The sequence below is a fragment of the Chlorocebus sabaeus genome, chromosome 11 (assembly GCF_047675955.1).
Source record: "Chlorocebus sabaeus isolate Y175 chromosome 11, mChlSab1.0.hap1, whole genome shotgun sequence".
NCBI lineage: Eukaryota > Metazoa > Chordata > Mammalia > Primates > Cercopithecidae > Chlorocebus > Chlorocebus sabaeus.
Genome location: NC_132914.1, coordinates 67,538,984 through 67,566,550, shown reverse-complemented (window position 1 = coordinate 67,566,550; position 27,567 = coordinate 67,538,984). Strand labels below are relative to the sequence as shown.

General features: G+C 39.5%; 1 protein-coding gene across 1 annotated transcript in view; it reads right to left on the bottom strand.

The window, feature by feature from the left end:
• Positions 1-27,248, bottom strand: part of KCNMB4 (potassium calcium-activated channel subfamily M regulatory beta subunit 4) — a 64,307-nt gene extending 37,059 nt beyond the window's left edge. The window contains exon 1 of the mRNA XM_008004010.3: positions 26,390-27,248. Coding sequence (XP_008002201.1) covers positions 26,390-26,725 — 336 coding nt within the window. The 5' untranslated portion in view covers positions 26,726-27,248. The remainder of the gene's footprint in view (positions 1-26,389) is intronic.
• Between the last annotated feature and the right edge of the window lie 319 nt (positions 27,249-27,567).

Sequence of the window (27,567 nt, the reverse complement as noted above, 5' to 3'; positions counted from 1 at the left end):
TAATTTGAACCTGGGAGGCAGAGGTTGTAGTGAGCCGAGATTGCACCACTGCACTCCAGTCTGGGTGACAGAGTGGAACTCTGTCTCAAAAAATAAAATTAAATTAAATTAAATTAAATTAAATTAAAAAAAAACCACACTATCTTTGCCAAAAATAGAAGTTGAATCTAAATAGAAGCAATCACACCAAAACAAGAAATTTTAATCTGGAAGAAGTTCAATAGCTACTAATAATTATAACAAGCATGACAGAGCCTATAAACATTTAATGACTCCAGATCAGAATTTAAAATCCTTGAGGAGATGGTTAATACTTTTTAAATTTTATTATTATTTTTTATTATACTTTAAGTCATGGGATACATGTGCAGAACACGCAGGTTTGTTACGTAGGCATACATATGCCATGGTGGTTTGCTGCACCCATCAACCCCTCATCTACATTAGGTATTTCTCCTAATGCTGTTTCTCCCCTGGTTTCCCACTCCCCAATAGGCTCCAGTGTGTGATGTTTCCCTCCCTATGCCCCTGTGTTCTCATTGTTTAACTTCCACTTATGAGTGAGAACATGTAGTGTTTGGTTTTCTGTTCCTGTGTTAGTTTGCTGAGAATGATGGTTTCTAGCTTCATTCATGTCCTTGCAAAGGACATGAACTCATCTTTTTTTACGGCTGTATTAGTATTCCATGGTGTATATGTGCCGCATTTTCTTTATCCAGTCTATTATTGATGGGCATTTGGGTTGGTTCAGTTTTTGCTATTGTGAACAGTGCTGCAATAAACATACATGTGCATGTGTCTTTATAGAATGATTTATAATCCTTTGGCTATACACCCAGTAATGGGATTGCTGAGTCAAATGGTATGTCTGGTTCTAGATCCTTGAGGAATCACCACACTATCTTCCGCAACAGTTGAACTAATGTACACTCTCACCAACAGTGTAAAAGCATTCCTATTTCTCCACATCCTCTCCAGTATCTGTTGTTTCCTGACTTTTTAATGATCACCATTCTAACTGGCGTGAGATGGTATCTCATTGTGGTTTTGATTTGCATTTCTCTAATGGAGATGGTCAATACTCTTATGACATTGAAATGAAATAAAACGTTCTTAAATGTTCATGCACACATTCAGATGGCTTCACTGATGGCATTACTGGTAGCTATATTGTGTATTATAAGGTACACAAATTCAATGTATGTATGGATATATATTCAATGAAATATTTACAACCATAATTTCTGCATGAAGGGGATCAACAAGCCCTGTCTATTATAAGTCCTCTAGAACCAGTACGGTGATGATTTAAAAAATTGGTGCTTCCTATTCGTAGCAGAATATGTTTTATAAAGAGAGCTGCATTAATATACAACCCATTTCACACACTCTTACAATGTGATGTTGGCATTCCTCGATTGAGAGGTGGGGGTCTAGCTTCTCTTCCTTAGCACATAAATGAGCCTGTGATTACAGCAATGATTCAGTGTGACTTCAAGGTTAGATCAGAAAAGGTGATAAAGCACCTGCTTGTATCTCTCGTGAGAATGCTCGTCCTTGGCCTCCAGACAGTATTCTACAAGGAAGACCAAACTGGCCCATAAAGACAGATCACATGAAAGGCCTATGTGGAGAGGAACTGAGGTCCTTAGCCAACATCCAGGATCAATTGCCTGGTATGTAAGTAAATGGGCCTGCAGATAAGCCTCCATCCTCCAGCCTTTGAATTTTCCAAATGGGACCTTTGATTAATCCAAATGGATTAGAGAGAGACTATATTCTTCTCTGCGTTATTTCTAAATTTCTGACCCACAGAATTTGTGAACATAGGCCGGGTGTGGTGGCTTACACCTGTAATTCCAGAGCCTTAGGAGGCCAAGGCAGGGGGATTGCTTGAACCCAGGACTTTGAGACTAGCCAGGGCAACATAGCAAGATCCTCTGTCTACAGAATATATATATTTTTAATTAGCTGGCTGTACTGGTATATGCCTTTAGTCCTAGCTAGTCAGGAGATTGAGAGGTGAGGATAGCTTGAGCCCTGGAGTTTGAGGTTACAGTGAGCTATGATTGTGCCACTGCACTCCAGCCTGGGTGACAAAGCAAGACCCTTTCTCTAAAAAAAAAATTAATAATAAATAAAAAATAAAAGTATTTGTGAATATAAAAAAAATGACTTGAGCCACAGGGATCTTTGACAGTGGCTGAGATCATAGGACATCTAGGATTAAAATAAATGGATCATCTTCTAAGGTTCTTCTTGATGTACATACCTGAAAGTATAAAAACACTTGAGGTTTGATGAAATGAAGTCTATGAGGCAAAGTGATGTAAGGCAGTACTCCTCAGCCAATCCCAGGCCCAAAGCTCCTTAGAGGAAGGGTGAGGGGGCTGGTTTATACTTAAAGCCCTTGTGGTAGCACCTCAATTTGTACCTACTGAAAATCTCCTAGCCTTTCCCAGCAGAACATGCCGACATGTAGCATAGTAGTATACAGCAGAAAGGGCAGACATTCAGAATATTATTGATCACTGGCTCTATGCTAATGCTAATCTCTGGGGACTCTAAGTACACCTGTGCTCAGAATGAGAGCTCATGGGGGTCAGGGGAAAAGGAAGTTCTGGCCCAAGTTAGTGTCACAATAGACCCAGGGAGTCCATGAAGTCTCTTATGATTGTTCCTACACATCCTGAAAGTATAGCGTCTTCATATTTTGGAGGAAACATATACTGACACTTGGGATTGCCTCTCTGATCTGTATACTGAGTAACCCAGAATCTGCCAGCTTTCAGTGGCAACCAGAGCAGGAAAACCTGCTGAAGGCTACAGAGCAGGAAGCTGTCTCGATTCATCTCTATGGCTCAGTGGCTTCAATAATAAACAAGAGTCTGTGATAGATCAGGGGATATATGGAGCCCAGAGAGAGCCCTGATGGTATAAAGCAAACCCATGCTTTTTTTGGCAAATGACTATTCTCCTTTTGAGAAACAAGTGGTTTGTTACTGGGTCCCAGTAGGGTCTGAATGCCTGACCATGCAACATCAATTTACCATTGGACCTACTGTACGCTGGGCTATTTTGACTCACTAAAACATAAAGTTGGGGTTTACAGGGCTGAAGCAGGACTTGCTGGCAAATAAATTTCAGAAGCAAATGGCTCACATTCCCAAGGCACCTTCTCTTTTTATACTAGCACTTGCCCCAACTTGGCCTAATATGCAGTTGTTAATCTGGGTTGGTTTTCCTCATGCTGGGATATACAGACTCCAAGGAATACTCTGCAGTGTGCCAGGAGGTACTTAAAGCCTATGATCAGTTTTGATGGATGAGAAAATGTGAGCTCATTGAGCATAACTTTGGGCAGAACATCTGATTGTTTATTTCTCTTGAAAGAAATGATGGAGGTACAGTCCTACAATATTTTATGGACACTAGTTAACAAATAGTAAACTTGTTTCAAGTAACACGATTAGAGTGTGTTAAATCCTCAGAAACAGAACTCTGATCTATACATAGGCCTACAAATTCTACTTCCCATTTACCCATTCTCAGAAAGCTGTTTGAGGATGTACTCCACCAAAACAAAGGAATAAATTAAGAATAAGAGGAAGGCATGGGATCAAGGAAACAAGGTACTCAATGCAAGAAAGATGCAGCAGGCCTAAGGTGCATCCAGTTCAGTATGAGAAGTAGGCAGATGGGGCCCAGCAAGGGTGTCCCATGAAATTTTTATTTGATCTTATTTTCTTACACAGGGTCTCACTCTGCCACCCAGGCTGAAGTGCAGTGGTGTGAACTTGGCTCACTGAAGCCTCAACCTCCCAGGCTCAAGTGATCCTTTTGCCTTAGCTCCCCGAGTAGCTGGGACTACAGGCACATGTTACCATGCCCAGCTAATTTTTCTATTTTTTGTAGAGACAGAGTCTCAATGTGTTGCCCAGGCTGGTCCCAAACTCTTGGGCTCAAGGGATCTGCCTGCCTCAGCCTCCCAAAGTGCTGGGATTATAGGTGTCAGCCACCATGCCTGGCCAAGAAATGTTTAAAAAGAGTGAGAGAAATGTGGAACTAAATGACTACCTATTGAGAATGGCCATATGACAAACAGTATACAAATGGGTTTTACAATTCTGTAGGAGAATTTTGGAAAAATAAGAGAAAGGTACACAGGAAAGTAAGAAAATAAAAAAGGGAGATGATTCTTAGCTCAAGGAAAATAAAAAGTTATAGAAATGAACAGTACTTTACATAGCTAAAATAAGTTGAGCACTCAATATTAATTTACCCAAAAATTATGATAGAATCACATTTACTTAAAGAATAAAGAGAGGACAATGGGGTGGCATAGTGTGGTGTAAGAAAGTTAAGTCCATATAATCCATCATAGGTGGTCAACAGTATCTCAACTGCATACATCACAAAACCTATTGTTTAGAAACACAGAGGTAAAAACCAGAAAAAAATAAAAAGCCATAAAAATAGTTAAAAACAGTTATCTCTGGGTGGCACAAGGGTTTGAAGCAGTGGAGTACTACCCTTTACCCTCAAATAAAAGTAGGGTGCAATTTGATTTTCAAAACTATGTTCATAATAACAAGGGCAAATATTCACTGAATGCTTACCATATGCAAGGAACTATCCTAGGTGCTTTCTATATATTAACTCATTATTCCTCATAACCCAAGGAGACAGGCACTATTATATTATAATCCTCATTTTACAGGTGAGGGAGCTGAGGCACATCTGATGTCACATTGCTATGTTAATTAAAAATTAAAAATGGCAAACAGGCATATGAAAAGGTACTCAATATCATTGATCATCAGAGAAATGCAAATCAAAACTACAATGAGATATCGTCTCACCCCAGTTAAAATGGCTTTTAGCCAAAAGACAGACAATAACAAATGCTGGCAAGGATGTGGAGAAAAGGGAACCCTTGTACACTCTTGGTGGGAGTGTAGATTAGTACGACCACTAGGGAGAACAGTTTGGATAACAGCTTTGAGTAACTAACAGCTTTGAGTAACTAAACTGGAGAACAAAAAACTAAAAATTTAGCTACCATCTGATTCAGCAATCCCACTGCTGGGTATATACCCAAAAGAAAAGAAATCAGTATATTGAAGAAATGTCTGCACTCCTGTGTTTGTTGTAGCACTGTTTACAATAGGTAAGATTTGGAAGCAACCTAAGTGTCCATCAACAGATGAATGGATAAAGAAAATAAGGTACATATATACAATAGAGTACTATTGAGCTATGAAAAAGAATGAGATCCCATCATTTGCAACATCATGGATGGAACTGGAGATCATTAAGTTAAGTGAAATAAGCAAGGCAGAGAAAGACAATAGTCACATATTCTCACTTATTTGAGAGATCTAAAAATCAAAACAATTGAACTCATGGACAGAGAGAATAGAAGGATGGTTACCAGAAGCTAGGAAGAGTAGTGGAGGGCTGTGGGGGAGATGGAGATGGTTAATGAGTACAAAAAATACAAATAAAAAGAATGAACAAGACCTACTATTTGATAGAACAGTAGGGTGACTATAGTCAATAATAACTTAATTGTACATTTTAAAATAACTTAAAGAGTATAACTGGATTGTTTGTAACTCATAGGATAAATGCTTGAGGGGATAGATTCCCCATTCTCCATGATGTGCTTATGTCACATTGCATGCCTGCATCAAAACTCATTTCATGTACCTCATAAATATATATACCTACTATATATCCACAAAAATTAAAATAATTAAAAAAAAAAACAACAAAAAACTCCAGGCACAGTGACTCACTTGAGGTCAGGAGTTCGAGACCAGCCTAACATGGTGAAACCCTGTCTGTACTAAAAATACAAAATTAGCTGGGCATGGTGGTGCACGACTGTAATCCCAGCTACTTGGGAGGCTGAGGCAGGAGAATTGCTTGAACCTGGGAGAAGGAGGATGCAGTGAGCCAAGACTGCACCACCGCACTCTAGCCTGGGCAACAAGAGCAAAACTCTGTCTCACTAAAAAAAAAAAAAAAAAAGACGAACCAGTGAGTCACCGATGAAGAAATAAAATGGCCCACAAAGATGTGATGAAATGTTCAAGCAAACTAGATACCAAAGGTGCTGGCAAAATTAAACTGCTAAAAATGAAAATCATAGCCAATATCCTGTACAGACAAGTATCTGCAAAAATAGGTTCTTTCACACACAGCTGTTGGAATTATACCTTTTTATTACTTATTTAGTATAATTTGGAAATATATGATAAAAAGCTTAAGAAAGCAATAAACTTTGCTCCCCTCCAAAAAAAAAATAATAATAAAAATAAAGCATGACAGACACACAACGTAAAAATGCAAACAGTGGGAAAGGTCACAAAACGAAATGTCTCCCTCTGACTGAATCTAACCCCAGGCAGTTATGCTTAACAGTCATTGTGCATTCTTCCAGATGTTCTCTATACTCTATGTTAATAAGAATGTGAGCACACTCTTCTGTTTATTGCTTTGTTCTTTCACTAACCAAAATATCTTAGTGCTCTCATGTGTGCAGATAGAGGTCTCATTCTCTTGAATGCTCACTGCATAGTTGTATCAAAATTTATCAGTTGGTCTTCTAATGAAAAACATTATAGAAGTTTCTAGCCTTTTGCAATTGCAAACAAAACAGCAACAAACTTCCTTGTACCAGCATCTATGCACACATGTGTGAGAACAGGAATAAAAGCTGACATATATTTTCAAAAATTGTAATTATGGTATTCCAAAGAAATTGTATGAGTTGCTCTTTCACCAGAAGTTCATGAGAGCACCTTTCCCCATCTCCTTAAAAAAACAAAATAGAACAAAACAAAAAAACAAAAACAAAAACAAAACAGAAACAAACAAATAAAAAGGCAACAATTAAAGTTTTCTGATGGTGAAACATTACATTTTTAAGTGAATGTTTCTTTTCTGCCAATTGACCATCCATGATCTTTGCCTATCTTGGTCATTTTCTCATTGTTGTTTAAGAGTCTTCATATAGTAAAAAAAAAAAAAAAAAAAAATTGTCTCACAATCCCAATATCCCTCCTCATTTTTCCTGTCTTTATTTGTGGTACATTTACTACATAAAAAATTTAATTTTTATGAAATCAATCTGTGAAAATTTATATAATTAGACCCACTTTGAAGACAGACCCCATTATCTATAAAAACATATATTGTAATCTCTGAAACAAGATCTCCACTATCACATTGCCTCAGACTTACAAAATGAGGTATGCGACTGTCTGAAAAAGGTTTTTAGAAAACAGAGATAAGCAAAAATAAAATTTAGAAACCTCTGATACCTCCATCACTGAGATTAATAATTTCACTTTGGATTTTAATATTCTTAACAGAAGCTGTCCTATAATTTTCATCCGTATATATATGTTACTATAGGTTTTTGTTTCAATGTACTCATAAAATTATGAAAAGCATTTGGAAGTTTTCCTTATTTCTGTTTATCTGGCATAGTTTAAAGTAGGATTGAAGTTATCTGTTTTCACAGAGTTGACCTGGAAACATTTACGGTTGTAGTTCGTTGACAGTTTTCTCCATTTCCTCTATGGCAATTGGTCTGTTTTTTAGAAATCTCTATAGAATGTTTTATTTGGGAAGTTTATATTATTCTAGAGAATCATTATCTCATCCTATGAGTTCAAATTTATCGGCATAGAATTGATCAAAGTATTCACTTGAAGTTCATTTAACTTTTCCTGTATTTGTGGTTGTTTCCTCATTTTCGTTTCTAATTTTGTATTTTTGAAGAACATTTCTTTGGCAATTAAACTTGCTGAGGATTCATTACTGAATTTATCTTTCCAAAAATAAAGACAATTCGGCACTCATTGAAGATGCTCAGCATATTTTCAATGGGAATTTTGAAGCCCTGAAAAATTTCAAGGCTATAAATTTGTGCTATTAATTTTCTATCCAACTCTTACGCAAAATCAAATAAATGTTCATTAAAAACACTGAAGCGAAAGGTGTTTGATATTAACCAGAAGAAAATATTCAGTACATCACAGGGACATGGGAGATAAAGCTAGATGAAAGAAAGCTCAGCAGATTGAGGAGGTAGATGCTATCTCAAATCTAAGAGTAAATGCACCCCACCACAACACTGTGTGATGTCCTCCAGAGACTGCCAAAAAGAAAGCTCCAACCCAGCAGGGGTTTTGTGAATCAGACTGCATTCACAGCAGTTAGGATCGTGCCTGTAACGTGGCAGATACTCAATAAACATTTGTTGAACTAACAATTCTAAAGTTTGTGACAAAGTCCCTAAACTCTGTCCTCATCTGTGAAATTCTCCCCGCTTGACACCTCAGTAATTACAAATACAAATACCAAGATGTATTTATTCCAGAAGTATTTATCAATAATATTTGCTTAGAACATTATCTATATCAACTATAGTCCTCAGCTTGTGAAGGTTTCTTGATCAAGAGGTTAAGTGACTGACCTATAGATGTTCACCTTATTAAATAAGAAGCATCTGGATTCAGGCACATGGGCCTTTTCTTTCTTCTTTTCTTTTCTTTCTTTTTTTTTTTTTTTTGAGACAGGGTCTCACTGTGTTGCTCAGGCTCGAGTACAGTGGTATAGTCATAGCTCACTGTAACCTTAAAACTGGGCTCAAGCGATCCTACCGTCTTGCTAGAACTACAGATGTGTACCACCACACCTGGCTAATTAAAAAAAAATTGTTTCAGAGACAGAGTTTCACTATGTTGTCTAGGCTGGTCTCAAACTCTTCTTCTCAAACTGTCTTTTCATCTTGGCTTCTTAAAAAGTGTTGGGACTACAGGCATGAGCCACTACACTTAGACTGGTTTTTTCCATTATACCAGGTAGCTTCTCAAATGTCTATGTGCCCCGTTCTGTCCTAGACTCTGTTAGTGAATCCTGAGATGTTTCCCCAACGGGGACTGTGAGAGGCCTTTTCGGTCATTCATTATCGTGGTGACTTAATTTGGGATGGGAGAGATGGGTATTTAAGTAAAACAGCATGGTTTTGTAAGAAGGTAGTTTCATCTTCAATACGTCGATCCTCTCCGTTGTAATATTTAGTCTCTTGTGTTTCACAGAGCATTTATTTTAAAGTAACAGTTCTCAGTTTTCTCTCATAAAAATAAGCCTTCTTTATTGGAGAAATTTAGAAGCTACAGGTGGTCAAAAAAAGTATTAATGGTGTGTACTTTTAAATTTTGTCATTTATCTTTGATCTTTGTATATAGTCTTTTCTCATATAAAAATTTTTAATTTACATGAACACAATAGGGTCTTGCAGATGGAATTAGTTAAGATGAGGTCACAATGGATTAGAGTAGGCCCTAAATTCAATGACTGGTGTTTTTTGTTTGTTTGTTTTGAGATGTTCTTTTGTCACTCAAGGCTGGAGTGCAGTGGCACGATCTTGGCTCTCTGCAACCTCGGCCCCCTGGGTTCAAGTGATTCTCCTGCCTCAGGCTCCTGAGCAGCTGGGGTTATAGGCACGCACCACCAAGCCTAGTTAATTTTTATGTTTTTAGGAGAGACAGGGTTTCTCCATGTTGGCCAGGCTGGTCTCAAACTCCTGGCCTCAAGTAATCCACCCAATTTGGCCTCCCAAAGTGCTGGGATTACAGGTGTGAGCCACCCCACCTGGCTGTACTGGCATTTTTATAAGAGAAAGAAGAGGGGGATACTGAGACACATACAGAGGGAAGAACACATACAGAGGCCATGTGAAGACAGAGGCAGCAACTGGAGTGATGCGACTGCAGGCCAAGGAATGCCAAGGATTGCAGGCAACAACCATCGCTAGGAAAAGGCAAGGAAGGCTGTTTTTCCAGAGCCTTCAGGGGAGCATAGACCTGTTTGATTTTGGACTTACAGACTTCAGAACTGTGGACAAATAAATCTCTGTTGGGTTAAGCCACCCAGTTTGTAGTACTTTGTTATGGCAGCCCTAAGAACCTAACACATGTATTTTTCAGGATTTTGATATGCATCTCCAAGTTGACATGCAATTGCTCCTGCAATATGTTGCCACCAGCAGTGCACGAGACTGCCCACATCCCCATATTGCTACCAATTTAATGTATACCAGCTTGATAGGCAGAAAAGGTATCTCAACATTGCATTAATTAATATTTATTTTTTCCCCTTAGCTTTATTGAAATATACTTGACAAATATAAATTGTACATATTTAAAGTGATGTTTTGATATATGTGTACACTGTGAAACAACTGCCACAATCTAATTAGCACGTCCATCACCTTACATAGTTATGATCTGATTAGTACAGTCCTGTGCTGAATAATGAACGTCATTTCAGTCAACGACAACCTGCATATATGACGGTGGTCTCATGAGATTATAATACTGTATTTTTACTCTACCTTTTCTATGTTTAGATACACAAATACTTACCATTGTTGTACAATTGCTTACAGTATTCAGTTCACTCATACGTACAGGTTTGTAGCCTAGGAGCAACAGGCTATATCATATAGCCTGGGTATGTAGTAGGCTATGCTATCTAGGTTTGTGTAACTACACTCTATGATGTTCGCAGCACAAAATCACCTTAAACAATGAATGACTGTATTTCTTTTGATTTTTAGTGAGATAGCACATATTTTTCATGTTGTTATTTGTAATTCTTCACTGAACTGCCTACACATGTTCATGCCTAGTATTTTACTGAAGAGATGGTCTTTTATTGCTAAAAGTACTTCATATGTTGACTTTTGAATCATTTCCCTACCATGTTGCAAACAGTTGTCCAAATTTATCATTTTTTGTTCAATTTTAATGTTCAAAAAAATGTGTAAGTTTTCCCTTATTATGTCATTAATCAGTGTATTCCTTTATGATTTCCATCCTTGCTACTATGTTTAGAAGAGCTTTGCCCACCCCACATATATAATATTAATGTATAAAATATATATTTACTCAAATTTTGTTTTGTACTTTCATAATTTATTTCTGTACCTTTAAAATTTTATTCCATCAAAACTAAAATTTTAATTTTAATTAAATGTATATTTTTAACTATTTTCCAAATAACATTTTGAAGATTCCTAATATTTTCCAAACAAGTTTTTAAATTTAGAAAATTGGTTTTTAAAATAATATTTCCAAAAAAAACAGGCAGTTTTAACATCACTTACTGAATAATACATTGCTTTACAAGTTATTTGAAATGCCAAAATTTGCAAAGCAATAATTCATTATTATTTTTGGACAAGAGATTAATTGAAATATAATTCACATACCATCCAATTCACCCATTTAAAAACAATGGTTTTTAGTAGATTGCACAGAGGTGTGCAATAATCATCACAATCAATTTTAGAATGTTTTCATCAGACCAAAAAGACCCTTATACCCTTTAGCTGTCATTCCCAATCTTCCCATGCCTTCTAGCTTTAGGCAACCACTAATCTGCTTTCAGTCTCTATAGATTTCCTTCCTTATTCTGGACATTTCATGTAAATGGATTCACATAACGTGTATTTTTTTTGTGGCTGGCTTCCTATACTTACCACATTTTCAGAGTTCATCCATATTGTATTAACACTTCATTCTTTTTATAGCCAAGTAATTTTCCATTGTATAAATTAGCATATTTCATTTATCCATTCATCAGTTTATGGATGTTTGGTTTGTTTCCGCCTTTCAGCTATTATGAATAATGCTGCTATGAAGAGTCATATACAAAGTTTCTGCATGGACATGTTTTCATTTCTCTTGGATATATAACTAGGAAGAAGTTGCTTGGTCATATGGTAACTGTTTAGCTTTTTGAGGAACTGTCAAACTGTTTTCCAAAGTGGCTGTATTTTTTCATTCTTACATTCTTGTGTGAAGATTCCAATTTATTTTGACAACACTTGTTATTGCCTTTTTTACAGTCACTCTAAAGGATCTGGAGTGGTATCTCATTGGGGTTTTGATTTTCATTTCCCTAATGACTAAAAATGCCAAACATTTTTCATGGGCTCATTGGCCATTTGTATACCTTCTTTGGAAAAAAAAAACTATTCACATCCTTTGCCCACTTTTAAATTGGATTATTTGTCTTGTTGTGTTGTAAGCATTCTTTATTATTTTTTTGGTACTAGACCCTTATCAGATACATTATTTGCAAATATTGTCTTTCTTTCATGGTTGTCTTTTCATTTTATTGATGGTGCCCCTTGAAGCACAAATGTTTTTAATTTTAATTAAGTCCAATGTATCTATTTGTCCTTTAGTTGCTTGTGCTTTTGGTATCATATTCAAGCATTAAAGTTTTAGCACTTATATTTAGGTCTCTGATCCATTATTTTAATGTGCAATCAGAGTTCAACTTCATTCCTTGGCATGTGGATATTCAGTCGTTCAAGCACCACTGGTTGAAAAGACTGTTCTTTCCCTATTGAATGCTCTTGACACTCTTGTCAAAAATCAACTGTCCATAATGTATAGGTTTTTTTTCTTTTTTTTGGACTCTCAGTTCTATTCCATAGGTTGGTAGGTCCATTCTTATTCAGTATCACACAGTCCTGAGTACTGTACCTTTGCTGTATAGACACACTTCGATTTACTGCTTGCTTTATTGCGTTTTGCAGATATTGCATTCTTTTACAAATGGAAGGTCTGTGGCAACCCTGAGAACAAGTCCATTGGCACCATTTTTTCCAACAGCATGCACTCACTTCATGTCTCTGTACTACATTTTGGTAATTCTCAAGTATTTCAAACTTTTTCATGATTATTATATCTGTTACGGTGATCTGTGATCAGAAATCTTTGATGTTACTATTATAATTGCTTTGGGGATGCCACAAACCATGCCCATATGAGGGCAAAATTAACCGATGAATGTGTGAGTGTTTCTAAGTGCTCTACCAACCAGCTGTTCCTTTGTCTCTCTACCTCTCCTGGGGTCTCTCTATTCCTGAAACAAAACAATATTAAAATTAGGCCAATTAATACCTCTACAATGGCCTCTAAGTGTTCGAGTGAAAGGACGAGTTGTCATCTCTCACTCTAAATTAAAAACCAGAAATGACTAAGCTTAGTGAGGAAGGCACGTCAAAAGCTGAGACAGGCTGAAAGGTAGGCCTCTTCTGCCAAACAGTCAAGTTGTGAATGCTGAGGAAAAGTTTCTGCAAAAAAATTCAAAGTGCTACTCTAGTGAACACACAAATGATAAGAAAGTGAAACAGCCTTATTGCTAATATGGAGAAAGGTTTAGTGGTCTGGATAGAGGATCAAACCAGCCACAACATTTCTTTAAGCCAAAGCCTAATCCAGAGCAATGCTCTAACTCTCTTTAATTTTACGAAGGCTGACAAAAGCGAGGAAGCTACAGAAAAAAAGTATGAAGCTAACAGAGATTGGTTCATGAGGTTTAAGAAAAGAAGCCGTCTTCATAGCATAAAAGTGCAAAACGGGTCGGGCATGGTGGCTCATGCCTGTAATCCCAGCACTTTGAAGGCAGAGGAGGGCGGATCACTTGAGCGAATTCAAGACCAGCCTGGGCAACGTGGCCAAACCCCACCTCTACAAAAAATACAAACATTAGCCGGGTGTGGTAGAGTGCACCTGTGGTCCTAGCTACTTGGGAGGCTGAGGTGGGAGGATGGCTTGAGCTTGGGGTGGAGGTTGTAGTGAGCAGAGATCACACCACTGCACTCCAGCCTGGACGACAGTCAGACCTTGTCTCAAAAAGAAAAAAAAGTGCAAAGTGAAGCAGCAAGTACTCATGTAGAAGCTGCAAGTTATCTAGAAGATCTAGCTAAGATAATTTATAAAGGTGGCTACACTAAACAACAGATTTTCAACGTGGATGAAACAGCCCTCTATTGGAAGAAGACCTAGGATTTTCATAGCTAGAAAGTCCAGGCTTCAAAGCTTCAAAGAACAGGCTGACTCTTGTTAGGGGCTAGCATAGCTGGTGACTTCAAGTTGAAGCCAACGCTCATTTACCATTCCAAAAATCCTACAGCCTTTAAAAATTATGCTAAGTCTACTTCCTGTGCTTTAGAAATGGAACAAGAAAGCCTGGATAATAGCACATCAGTTTACAGCATGGTTTACTGAATATTTAAAGCCCACTGTTGAGACCTACTGTTCAGAAAAAAAGATTCCTTTCAAAATATTACTGCTAATTGATAGTGCACCTCATCACCCAAGAGCTCTGATGGAGATGTATGAGGAGATTAATGTTGTTTTCAAGCCTGCTAACATGACATCCATTCTGCAGCCCATGGATCAGGGAGTAAGTTCAACTTTTATGTCTTATTATTTAAAAAATACACTTTGGGCTGGGTGTGGTGGCTCACACTTGTAATCCCAGCACTTTGGGAGGCCGAGATGGGTGAATCACTTGAGGTCAGGAGTTCAAGACCAGCCTGGCCAACATGGTGAAGCCTCATCTCTACTACAAATACAAAAATTAGCTGGGCATGGTGGCGTGCACCTGTAGTCCCAGTTACTCAGGAGGCTGAGGCAGGAGAATCACTCGAACCCAGGAGGCGGAGGGTGCAGTGAGCCAAGATCGCACCATTGCACTGAAGCCTGGGTGGCAGAGTGAGACTCCATCACAAAAAATAAATAAAATAAAAAATAAAAAATACACTTCATAAAGCTGTAGCTATACTAATTCCTCTGATGGATCTGGGGAAAGTAAAGGAAAAACTTTCTGGGAAGGATTCGACAATTTGATGCCATTATGAACATTAGTAAATCATGAAAGGAGGTTAAAATATCAACATTATAAGAGTTTGGAAGAAGTTGATTCTAACCCTCATGGATGACTTTTGGTGTTCAAGACATCAATGGAGAAAGTAACTACAGATGTGGTAGAAACAGGAAAGAACTAGAATTAGAGGTAGAGCTTGAAGGCCGGGCGCGGTGGCTCATGCTTGTAATCCTAGCACTTTGGGAGGCCAAGGCAGGCAGATCATTTGAGGTCAGGACTTTGAGACCAGCCTGACCAACATAATGAAACCCCGTCTCTACTAACAATACAAAAAAAAAAAAAAAAAAAATTAGCTGGGTGTGGTGGCACATGCCTGTAATCTCAGCTACTTGGGAGGCTGACACAGGAGAATCACTTGAACTCGGGAGGTGGAGGCTGCAGTGAGCCAAGATTACACCACTGCACTCCAGTCTGGGCAACAGGGTGAGACTCCATCTCAAAAAAAAAATAATAATAATAGGTAGAGCTTGAAGAGATTCTACTAGAATTAGAAGTATAGCTTGAATTGCTGCAATCTCATGATAAAATCTGAACAGGTGAGGATTTGCAAATTCTCATTTGGATGAGCAAAGAAAGTGGTTTCTTGAGACGGACTCCACTTCTGGTGAAGATGCTGTGAACACTGTTGAAATGACAAATGACAACAACTAACCTAGATATTACCTCAACTGAGTTGATAAAGCAGTGGAGGGATTTGAGAGGATTGACTCCAATTTTGAAAGGAGTTCTACTTTAAATAAAATGCTATTAAATAGCATCACATGCAACAGAGAAACATTTTGTGGAACAGTCAATTGATGCAGGAAACTTCACTGTCTTAATTTAAGTAATTTCCACAGCCACCTCAACCTTCAGCAACCACCACCCTGATTAGTCAGCAGCCATCAACATCAAGGCATGACCCTCCACCAGCAAAATGATTATGACTTTCTAGATGCTCAGATCATCATTAGCATTTTTCAGTAAAGTATTTTTAATTTAAGGTATGTACATTTTTAAGACGTAATGGTACTGCACATTACTATAATATACATGTAATTTTTTTTTTTTTTGAGACGGAGTCTCGCTCTGTCGCCCAGGCTGGAGTGCAGTGGTGCAATCTCAGCTCACTACAAGCTCCAACTCTTGGGTTCCCACCATTCTTCTGCCTCAGCCTCCCGAGTAGCTGGGACTACAGGCGCCCGCCACCATGCCCGGCTAATTTTTTGTATTTTTAGTAGAGATGAGGTTCCACCATGTTAGCCAGGATGGTCTCGATCTCCTGACCTCATGATCTGCCTGCCTCGGCCTCCCAAAGTGCTGGGATTACAGGCGTGAGCCACCACGCCCAGCCTATAAATGTAATTTTTATATGTACTGGGAAACTAAAAAATTGGTGTGACTCTTTTATTGTAATATTGGCTTTGTTGAAGCGGTACCAAATCTAAAATATCTCCAATGTATCTCAGGAAATATGAATCTTTCTATTTTGTTCTTTTTTTTTTCAAGATGTTTTTGTTTACTATGGTTCTCTTGCATTTCCATGTGAATTTTAGAATCAGCTTGTCAATTCACGCCAAAAGAAAAAAGAACCAATCCAGCTGAGGTTTTGCTAGAGACTGTAATGAATCTGTAGGTCAACCTAAGGAATACTGCCATCTTAACAATATTAGGTCTTCCTATCCATGAACAAAGGATGTCTTTCCATTTATCTAACTCTTCTGCAATTTCTCTCAGTAGTGCTTTGTAGTCTTCAGGTTATAAGTCTTGTACTTTTGTCAAATTTATAAAATTTATTCCAAGGCATTTTATTTTTATGTTTTTATAAATGGAATTACATTCTTTTTTTTTCTTTTCTTTTTTTGAGACAAGGTCTCACTCTGTTGCCCAGGCTGGAGTGCAGTGGCATGATCACAACTCACTGCAGCCTTAATCTCCCAGGATCAAGTGATCCTCTAACTTCAGCCTCCCAAGTTGCTGGGACTACAGGCATGAGCCATGACATCTGGCTATTTTTTTTTTTTTAATTTTCGTAAAGGCGGTGTTTCGCCATGTTGCCTAGGTTGGTCTTGAACTCCTGGGCTAAGCCCTCCTGCTTTGGCCTCCCAAGTGCTGGGATTACAGGTGTGAGTCATCGTGCCTAGCCAAAATTGTGTTCTTAATTTCATTTTTGGATGGTTCATTCCTAGTGTATAAAAATATAATTATTTTTTCTATATTGATACTGTATCCTGCAACTTTGCTGAATTCATTTATTAGCTCTAATAAATTTTAGGGGAGGTTCTTTAGGAGTTACTATATATAAGATCATGTTATTTCTGAAAATAATTTTATTTTTTCCTTTTCAATCTGGTTGCCTTTTATTTCTTTTTCTTGCTTAACTGCCCCTGGCTAGAACTGCCACTACAATGTGAACGAGAGTGGTAAGTGTAGACATCCTTGTCTTCTTCTTGATCTTAGGGGTAAAGCTTTCAATATTTTATCATTAAGTATATTAGCTGTGGGTTTTTCATAGGTGTCCTTTTTCAGGTTGAGGAAGTTTCCTTCTATTCCTAATTTTTTTCTTTAATCATGAAAGGATTGTTGAATTTTGTCAATGTTTTTTTCTCCATATACTGAGATAATTGCTTTTCTTGTCTTTTATGCTAGTAATCTATTACATTGATTGGTTTTAGCAGTTGAACCAAACTTGCATTCCTGGAATAAATCCCACTTGGTCATGGTGTATAATCACAAACTCTTCCAACAAACAGAAGGGGAACACTTCCCAACTCATTCTATTACTATGATACCAAAATCAGGTAAAGACATCACAAGAAAAGGACGGACAAATATCCTGTATAAATATAAATGCAAAAATCCTCAATAAAATATTAGCAAACAAAATCCAGGAATCTATAAAAAGAATTACATACCATGACCAAGTTGGAGGAATAAGGAGTGAGAGCTAATATGTAAAGGACCCCTGTACATTGTTGAACCCCAACACAGAACTACTAAATCTGAAACTCAGGTGGAGCTTTTGATCATTGGGTTGAGGATGGGACCTGAGAATGTGCATTTCCTTTCTTTTTAGAGATGGGGGTCTTGCTGTTCCCCAGGCTGGATTACAGTGGTATGATCATAACTTACTGCAGCCTTGACCTCCTGGGCTCAAACAAGGAGCCTTAGCCTCCTGAGTAGCTAGGACTTACAGGTGTGTGTCATCATGTCTGGCTAATTTAAAAAAAAAAATTTTTGTAGAGATGTGGTCTTGGCTATGTTGCCCAGGCTGGTCTTGAACTCCTGGCCTCAAGCAATCCTCTTGCCTCAGCCTCCCAGAGTACTGGTATTACAGGTGTGAGCCACCACGCTCAGCCAGAATGTGCATCTCTAACAAGTTCACATATAATTCTGATGCTGCCAGTCCACTGACCACATTTTAAAAACTACTGGTTTGGAGGAAGAAATAGACTAGCCATAAACTCAATGAACAGATATGGTAATCAAAGCAAAAGATAGCATTGAACAAGACAGTGGTAGTGAAATTTATAAAAAATATTAATACAAGAGAATGATGATACAATTAACAGAAACAAAAAACTCCAGAATAGAATTGGGTTTGGGAGAAATAGTGATGAATTTTGTCGCCATTTTTATCCTTGAAACAGAGAAAACAAAAGGTAATGAGGTAATTAAAATAAGAATTATAAATTCAGCACTCCTTAAAGAGCATTATTGTGTGGTTTTCCCTTCTTTAGGTCTACTTTAAAATAAAACTGTTTGGATAAGGACAATCACAAATATATTTATTACAAAGAACAAGATGGATTAAGTTTCTACTTTCTAGGATTTAGTTTTCTCCAGTGAAATATAATATCAATATATGCTACTGCAATACAGTTAGATTAAAACTAGTAAACCGGACATTAGATGAGGTTTCAAAGTCCATTTGATCAACTACATCAATTACATGAACACGAAGCAAGTCTAAATATTTTTTCACATGTGCTTCAGTATAAAGAGACCATCTAGTATCCTAATCTGTTGGATTACACTACTCAAGAAAGCACATACTTAAAATAAATGTATCTTAGTTTATTTACAAAAATGGCCACAGAATAACTTAATAAACACAATGATTTGCAATTATTAATTGGTTATTTTAAAAGAATAGAAGAGGATATTACAACTCGTAAGTACAAATTTTCACACATTAATTATGTGTTGTAGAGAATACCTAATGCACAGCATGAAGAATGGTTGGAAACATGCAATGTTAAAAACTATTCTGTTCAGTATTTTACTGTGAGTAATTATGTTAATTGTAATATAAATGTACTGCTGATCTAGGAACTAAACTGAATATGAAATTCTGCTAAGGACTGAAAAAAAATTTAAACCCAAAGGAAATAAAACTTGACATCTTCATTCATAAATAAGTGCCCAAAACATTTTAAATAAACAAAATATGTCAACTCACAAAAAGCTATATAATCAGGCAAGTTTGTGATCAAATAAATGTATTTTGTAAGCAAATTATAGCTAATACGTATTGTAATGTCACAAATCTCTTTTGATTTAAAGTTTCTGATTCTTTTTTATGCATAAGTTTTGGGGACCTTGCAAATATAACTGAGATCTTCATAAATGACATCCACAAATGGGGGTTATAGATAGATTATGGTAAGTAATCTCAGACAGATAGATCCTAGCATCCTGCAGATTACATTGCTTTTGTTTTAGAAATGGAGTCTTGCTCTGTCACCCAAGCTAAAGTGCTAAAGCACATACCTAAAATAAATTTAGCTTACTGCAGTCTTGTACTCCTAGGCTCAAGCAATCCTCCCTCTTCAGCCTCCAGAGTAGCTGGGACTACAGGTGTGTACCACAACGACCAGTCAATTTCCTTTACATTTTTTTAAGAGATGGGATCTTACTATGTGGTACAGGCCTCAGCCTCCCAAGTAGCTGGGATTATAGGTAAGAGCCACTACACCCAGCCCAAATTAGATTGTTTCTAAAGAGAGATTCTGACCATGCCTTTAAATATCTCATCATAATAGTCACCTACTCAAAAACCGTCCTTGACTTCCGTATCAGTTTCCTATTGCTGCTGTAACACAAACTTAGTGGCTTAAAATGGCACAAATTTATTACCTTACAATTCTGGAGGTCAGAGTCTAGAATGTGTCTCACTGGGCTAAAACCAAGATGCCAGGCTATGTTCCCTTCTGAATGCTTAGCGGAAAATTCATTTTCTTGCTTTTTACCACTTGCATGGAGAAGGGGTCTACATGCTTTTTTTTGGCGCATGGCCCTCGTCTGTATTCAAAGCTAGCAATGGCTGATTGGGTCTTTCTCAAATTCTATCACTCTGACCTTCTGCCTCTGTCTTCTACTTTTAAGTACCTTGTGATTCCATTGAGATTTTCTGGATAACTCAGGATAATCTCCCTATTTTAACATCAACTGATCAACAACCTTAACTCCCTCTTTAATTTCTCTTTGCTATGTGACATAAGACACTTAGAGTTTTTGAGGGTTAGGATGTTATTGATGTCGCTGAAGGGAGACATTATTCTACCTACCATGGCTTCCCGGTATCTAGCAAACCCATCCTGGCTGTCTGGGTCTTCTACACTGTGGGCTCCAATTTACTCTCCCGCCTTACCCCCAAGACCTCACTCTATATGCCCTGTGTTCCAGGCACAGCAGCCCATCTGCAGATCCCCCAGCACACCCTACACTCACTCACACAGCTCATAGCTTTGTTTCTTGCACTTTATCTTCTTTGATGTTCTGTTCATTCTGCCCCCTCTTTCCTCACCACCAAGATGAAACTCTGTTCATCCTCTGACTCATGGCAAATGCTTCTTTCTCCATGAAGCTTTCCCCCTAACTTTTTCCCTCTGGATGTTCATATCATAACGTTTGTACCTCTCTGTAGAACTTGACATTCTGCCTTTGACAGTTATTTGTGTTCTTATCTTCTCTGCTAGGTAATAATTTTCTTGAGGACAGAGACTCATGGATTCATCCTCATTTTTAATGTCTGTTAGGCATATGCAAAACTGAACCCTTGATTTTCATCCACACTCCTCCAAACCTACTATTTCTTTAGTCTTCCCCATTACTAAAAGCACCTCTATTCACCCAGTAGATCTTGACACAAACTTTGGAGCCATCCTCAACTCCTCTTTCCCTCATTCCATTTCATTAGTAAATTTTACCAGTGCTACCCACTGATCTAAGCCACCACCGTCTTTTGCCTGTCCTACAGGACTTCCTGTTTCCAGTCTTGCCTCTGCACCTCTCACTGCACAAGTCAGGATGTGTGCATGTGCATGTAAGCATACATATAAATTCTAGTTTCAACTCAGCAAGCGAGAAGGATCATTTGCATTTTTTAAAAATCTAAGTCTGATGATATTTCAGCCCTGCTCAATGTCACACAGCTTCCCGTCATGCTTGGAATAAAATCCAAAGTCCCTATCATGTTCTTTAGGACCCTAACCTCATTTCCCACTGTCTGCCTTGCTCACTGTGGTCCAACCTCACTTTCGCCCTCACAGTTCCTCACACAGACACTTGTCACAGGGCCTCTGCATTTACTATTTCCTCAGCTGGTGGACACTCTTGTCTTCAGACAGCCACATGATTCATTACTTACGCCCCTTCCGTCTCTGCTCATCCCCTCATGTTCTTTGGGTCACTTCATCAGAGCGGCCTTCCCTGACCACCCTGTCCAAAAGAAGAGCCCTTCACTTTTGTCACTGTCTATACTCTTATCCTGCCCAAATTGTCTTTATCTACCTATCATTACATGACATGGCATTATACATTTATTTCTCATCTGTTACTTCCCAGCAGAATTTAAGTTCCATGAGTGCAGGAACTTTGTTTCCATCTATATTCTAGTCTCAGCACCTGGATGCACACATAGCACAGGATAGGCACTTAATGAATATTTGTTAAATGAACAAATTCATCTTTGTATGCCTTCTTGTTTCTTGCCCAGTTCTTTGATCATTATAATAGATCCTGAAAAAGGATTTCCTGATTGAATTTTATGTATATACCAAATATTATATAACATAATCTCCAAAGGAAAAACAACCAAGAAAAGCCACTTTTTCAAGATAGATAAAGGTTACAAAGAAGTCATCACAATTCTGCTCTTTTATCATGCAGTTCTTATATGATGGACATCTCTAGAGTGCAAAATGTATCAAACTGAATATTCCAGGAAGGAGTTCAGAAACAGCTCCAGGCAGGCCACACCGCCTACCTACAGTGCATTGGGACAGGGTACATGAGTGGATGTGGAGAGGGCCTAAGTGACTGCGAGCCACAATGCCCTGTAGTTAGGTACATCCAGCTTCATCAGACATAAAGCCTGAAGCCTTGTTCAGTCCCACCTAAGTTTTTCTTCTCCTTAATGCATTTCTCTCACTTTTAGAGCACTGGTTTCTTAGAAGGAGCCTTTTATCCTTTGTTTCTAGGTTTTTATTACTAGAGGAAGAGGAAAAAAAAAACCTCAAAATGAAAATAAATATATAGACTGGGCGCGGTGGCTCACGCCTGTAATCCCAGCACTCTGGGAGGCAGAGGCAGGGGGATCACTTGAGGCCAGGAGTTGGAGACCCGCCTGGCCAACATGGTGAAACCCTGTCTCTGTGAAACATACAAAAATTAGCTGGGCGTGGTAGCACATGCCCATAATCCCAGCTACTTGGGTGGCTGACGCAGGGGAATCGCTTGAACCCAGGAGGTGGAAGTTGCAGTGAGCTGAGATCGTGCCACTGCACTCCAGCCTGGACAACAGAGTGAGACTCAAAAATAAATAAATAAATGAAATAACCATATTATCTCTAATCACCCACTCTCTCGTCTCACATACAAGAGTGCAGTTTTAAAAATTCATCTTTTTTTTTTTTTTTTGCCATCCAATGTATATAATTACGCAAATATAAGTGTCTGGAATCAAGTTCATTTCATTTAAACAAATTGGTTTTAAACTATTATTTACATAATAATTTTAAATAATACTCTTCCTATCCTTCAGAATTTCCTGGAGTCCCTCTTTTTATACCAACTCCCTAAATTCAGGAGCACTGGCCGGGCATGGTGGCTCAAGCCTGTAATCCCAGCACTTTGGGAGGCTGAGGCAGGTAGATCATGAGGTCAGGAGATCAAGACCATGCTGGCTAACGTGGTGAAAACTCATTTCACTAAAAATAGAAAAAATTAGCCGGGCGTGGTGGCGGGCGCCTGCAGTCCCAGCTACTCGGGAGGCAGGAGAATGGTGTGAATCCAGGAGGCAGAGCTTGCAGTGAGCTGAGATCGCGCCACTGCACTCCAGCCTGGGTGACAGAGAGTGAGACTTCATCTCAAAAAAAAAAAAAAAGAAAAAAAAAAAAATTCAGTGGCACCCACAGTACCTTTTAACCTGAAAACACAAATATTCATCACAATGACTCCTTTTAGGTTCTCAGGTTGTTTTTCTTGCATAGCAGATGAGAACATTTTCTAAGACAGTGGTTTTTGAATCTTGTCTTCACATTAGAATCATCGTAAAACTTTTAAAAAGCATCAATGCCCAGGTCCTCCCCAAGACCAAATCAGAATCTTGGAGGGTTGGACCCAGCCATAAGAACTTCTTTTTAAAGTTCCCCTGGTGATTCTAATGTACAGCCATAGGTGGGAACCAAAGCTCCAAGCATATACAATTGTGAGTCACAAAGAGATAGTGCAGTGACTGGAATAGTAACAAGAGGAAGCTGACCCCAAATTTAGATTTTGCTATGGTTAATCCATAGAGATAATCTCCCTGTGGACAATTTGTTGCCTTGAATACTCTATGACAAGACTGGATATAGTGACTGCTTTAGACAAGAAGGATATGATTCAAAATATAAATACATTCGGTAGGAACTCAAGGTATTTTAAAGAAATTGTTAGTCAAAGATCAAATTTACTCACAGTATCTTCTTTAGCAGTTTATGGCTTAAGAAATTCTGTATTTGCAATGTATTCTTTCCCTCTCCTGCCTCTTACTGTAATTAATGCAGGAAACTCAAGGGAGAGGAAAAAAGTCCTTATTCTATTTTTCTAAGAAGTGATTTCCTAAGTGCTTTCTTGTGTTGTGGGTCATGAAGAAAAGCTTGGAGGTGGTTGGGATTCAAGACACTGTTGGGAATCTAGACATTCTACAAAGAAACAGAGGGGAAACGTAGGCCTTCAATAAAGAGGTAAAGTAAGGCAAAGAAAAGATCTAGGCAGCCAAGATCCAACAGGAATGGACAATGGGTATTGTCTAATTGCAGGAACACTGTGGAAACACTCTGCTTATGCACGTGACTCTGGCATAATGTTTTCATCACACTGAATTTTTCCATCACACTGCTTACAAGAATTTCCAAATTGAGCATTTATTGGTAAAAATAGAAAGGTGATGCTAAAGAACAAACTTACAGTCTATAAATGCTACAACATATTTATAATCTGGATAAAGAGATATCAATTGGTTTGGCTGAGAAAACCTTGACTAAAATGAATAGGATGTTGTCCCTGACTTCTGTAACATAAATATATCCTTCTCCAGTTCTGTCAGTTCCTGAATACTTTATAAAATGTATTTTGTTCAGGTAATTTTTCAAAACAACTGTTGCCAAGATCTGAACTGGCACTGGGAAAAAAAAATGATTATTTTCAGGGGAGAGAGAGAGAGAAAAGAAAGACAGGAGAAATCTTAGTATTACATAAAGCATTGTGATTGCTTCTAGGTAATTTAAAAATCAATGTCCCAATGATTTCATTTTACTTTTTCTGCCAGATCTTCAAACTGCCTGAAATTGTGAAGTAGTCTTTTTGTAATAAATTATAATGTGTCCATGTCTTGATTAGATATTAGCCATTTATTAATGTGTGTGTGCATATATATGTATATACAGATACGATATTTATTAGTGCTTGAACCACTATCTTAAAATAATTAGCAGTGTTTCACCAATTATAACAACTTCTAAATGATGAACTGCCATAAAATTTCTAAATCATTACCACTGGTTGGCACTTACCTTTGACATTATTGATTTAATTCTAAAAAAAAAAATGATATTTCTAAAACCCTGAGATTTCTTTTTAAATTCCTGAGCATTAAGAGGATCAAGTTATAACATTTGTCTTTGAGACGTTATCACTTCTTCAAGATCTTCAACAATATACTCCAAATTCTATATTCTTAGTCCTATATTTACTGCTTATATTATTGATACTTTTTAAGATAAATCAATATTCATTTGTCGACAGGAGCTTTTTGGGGGGGGGAGGGAGAAGTCATTCATATTTTTAAAAAGAAATTTTTTAAAAAGAATTTGAGAAATTTTAAAAAATGTCTCAAATTCAAGAATTTACTGTTCAGGAGGTAAGACCACAAGTTTTATTGCAGAGTGATGGTAAGCTTGTTTTAAATACTATTACAATATTAATGTAGAATTTTTTTCTTTTGGATTAATACAAGTATATCTTGTTACAGTTAATAAAGTGTTCCTGTGAACACAAGATTCATTCCCTTTTGGACTGTTTTTCTGCTTGATCCCTCAAAAAAAGGAAAAATGTCAGTAACTTTTAAAAAGATACATACCTTTACTTTGATAGTTAAGCAACAAGGAGAGTAGAAAAGATCAAGGGAAGTAAAAAAGGAACCAGAACCAGGTACACTACAAAGCTCAATTAGTTCACAGGCTAAGGACACTGCTTTTTATAAGTTATTTTTCTCCATTGGGAACAGTTTTCTGAGACTTCCTCTCTCTGCTCTCCATCCCGGGAGTCCTAACCAGGTTTTATCTTTTTTTTTCCTTCTTTTTCTTCTTGTTTGCTTTCGAGACCAAAAGAAGTTGTCAGAGAAGTCATATTAGGTACATTTCACTGAAGGTTTTCTATTTTCAGCAAGTTTTACTGTTCTCCAGACGGCTCCTGACTGTCCCTAAACACAAAGGGTAACCAGGCTCCCTGTAGACTCTTTTGAGAATCTATCTCATGAAAACTAGGAGCCCTCTGTACTTCCCAAAATGGACCCGCAATATTCCACATTTGATTCCAGGTCGTTTTGTCAAGCCACAAAAGCTTATCTTTGAACCCCAAGTTGAAAATGTCTGTGTAGAGCGAAAAGGTAAGGAACTCTCTCACAACTTTCGAGGGTCCCCTCAACCTTTCAAGGAAGGTCATTCCATCTGAGTTCTAGATGAGACCAACTGAAGCTCGGACCTTGACCGTGAGCTGGAGTAGGTGGATCCCCGCTAACCACTGGCTTTAAATGGAGGAAAAGTTAACTTTCTTGGCTCCTTGCACTTCTCCAAACCCAGTCCGGTAGGCGCAGGACCCGGACTGGGTCGAGGCCTCAAAATCTGAGACCAGGCAAGACAGGTTTTAAAGTAAGCCTCTGGGCACCACTGGTCGCGGCGCGTAAGCCCACCTGAAAGACCGGTGCCCTCGGGCTCCCTGATGTACTCATTCCTGGTTTGAGTACAGCCTGCGCCACCTGGTCTCCTCCCAGCAATGCGAGCACACGCCGAACCCTCCCCGCGCGGAGTCTAACACCGACGCTGCCTCCAAACCTCCCTCGCGGGAAGCCCCTGGGTGCACGGGGCGTTCTTACCTTGGGGTTGGTCAGGAGCTGGTGCTCGTCGCTGTGCAGCAGCGCCCTAGAGTTGGACTCAGAGTTGTTCACGTAGACCTGGACGCAGGGGTACTGTGAGGTGCCCCTGCAGTCGGCGCCACAGGTGAAGGTGCACTCGAACACCTCGCCGATCTGCTGCACCGACAGCACCGTGCAGTTGGCCTCCGTGGCTTGCAGATCCTGCAGCGCGGGACTCAGCCAGCAGAAGCCGAAGATGAACAGCGACACGACGCCGGAGATGATGAGAAACAAGCCGAGCCGGATGCTCTTGTCCTCGGCTTCCGTGTACTCGTAAGCCACCCGGAGCTTCGCCATCGCCCCCCACTCTCGGCGGCTGGCGCGCTCCCCCCGCCCCCTCCCGCCCCCGGCGCCAAGCCCGACTGCCTCGGGCGGGAGGAGCCGCCGCCGCCGCCGCCACCGCCGCCGCCGCGCGACAGCAGGGGAGTGGGCGGCGAGGGGGAGCGCGCGAGAACAAAGGGGCCGAGGCCAGCGACGCCCCCGGCGGCGGCAGCGCCCCCCAGCCCCCCAGCCGCCGCCTGGGCCCCGCGGTGCAGCCGCCGCTTCAGAGCCTCCTGCACCCTCGGGCGCGGGGAGCGCACGGTCCGCTCCAGCTTCCAGCGCCCCCTGCCAGCCTCCGCCCCCGCACTCTCCCCGCCTCCCCCACCCCGCCTCCTCTCGTCGGGTGTCTCTCTGTCTCCATCGCCCGCTAGCCGCTTCTCCGCGGACTCGTCCGGCAGCTGCCCCAAGGATAGGAGTGCCTGAGCTGGGGCGAGCCCGGGGGCTCCCCCGTGCAGGAGGAGGCTCCGCCCCGCCCCGTCCGCCGCCGACCCTGGCCCTTCCGCCCCGCCCCGCTTCGCCCCGCCCTGCCCGGGGGCGTCTCCTTTGGGCGAGGGGTTGACTGGCACAAGCGACAGCGGCGGCTTGCAATCGGAATCTTCCCTGAGTCCCCTTAGAGGGACGTCCGAGATGAAAGATTAAGATCGATTTAGCTTAACCGGAGGGAAAGTTAAAAAATAATAATCAGAGGGGAGGGTGGAGTTCAAGTGGAGCGGCGGGAATCTTGAACTCTAAACGGGGACTGGTCACCTGCGGGGAGAGCGGCCAGGCTCCGGGCGCACCCCGGGAAGCGGGCACGCGTGGCGGTGTGGGAAGACACG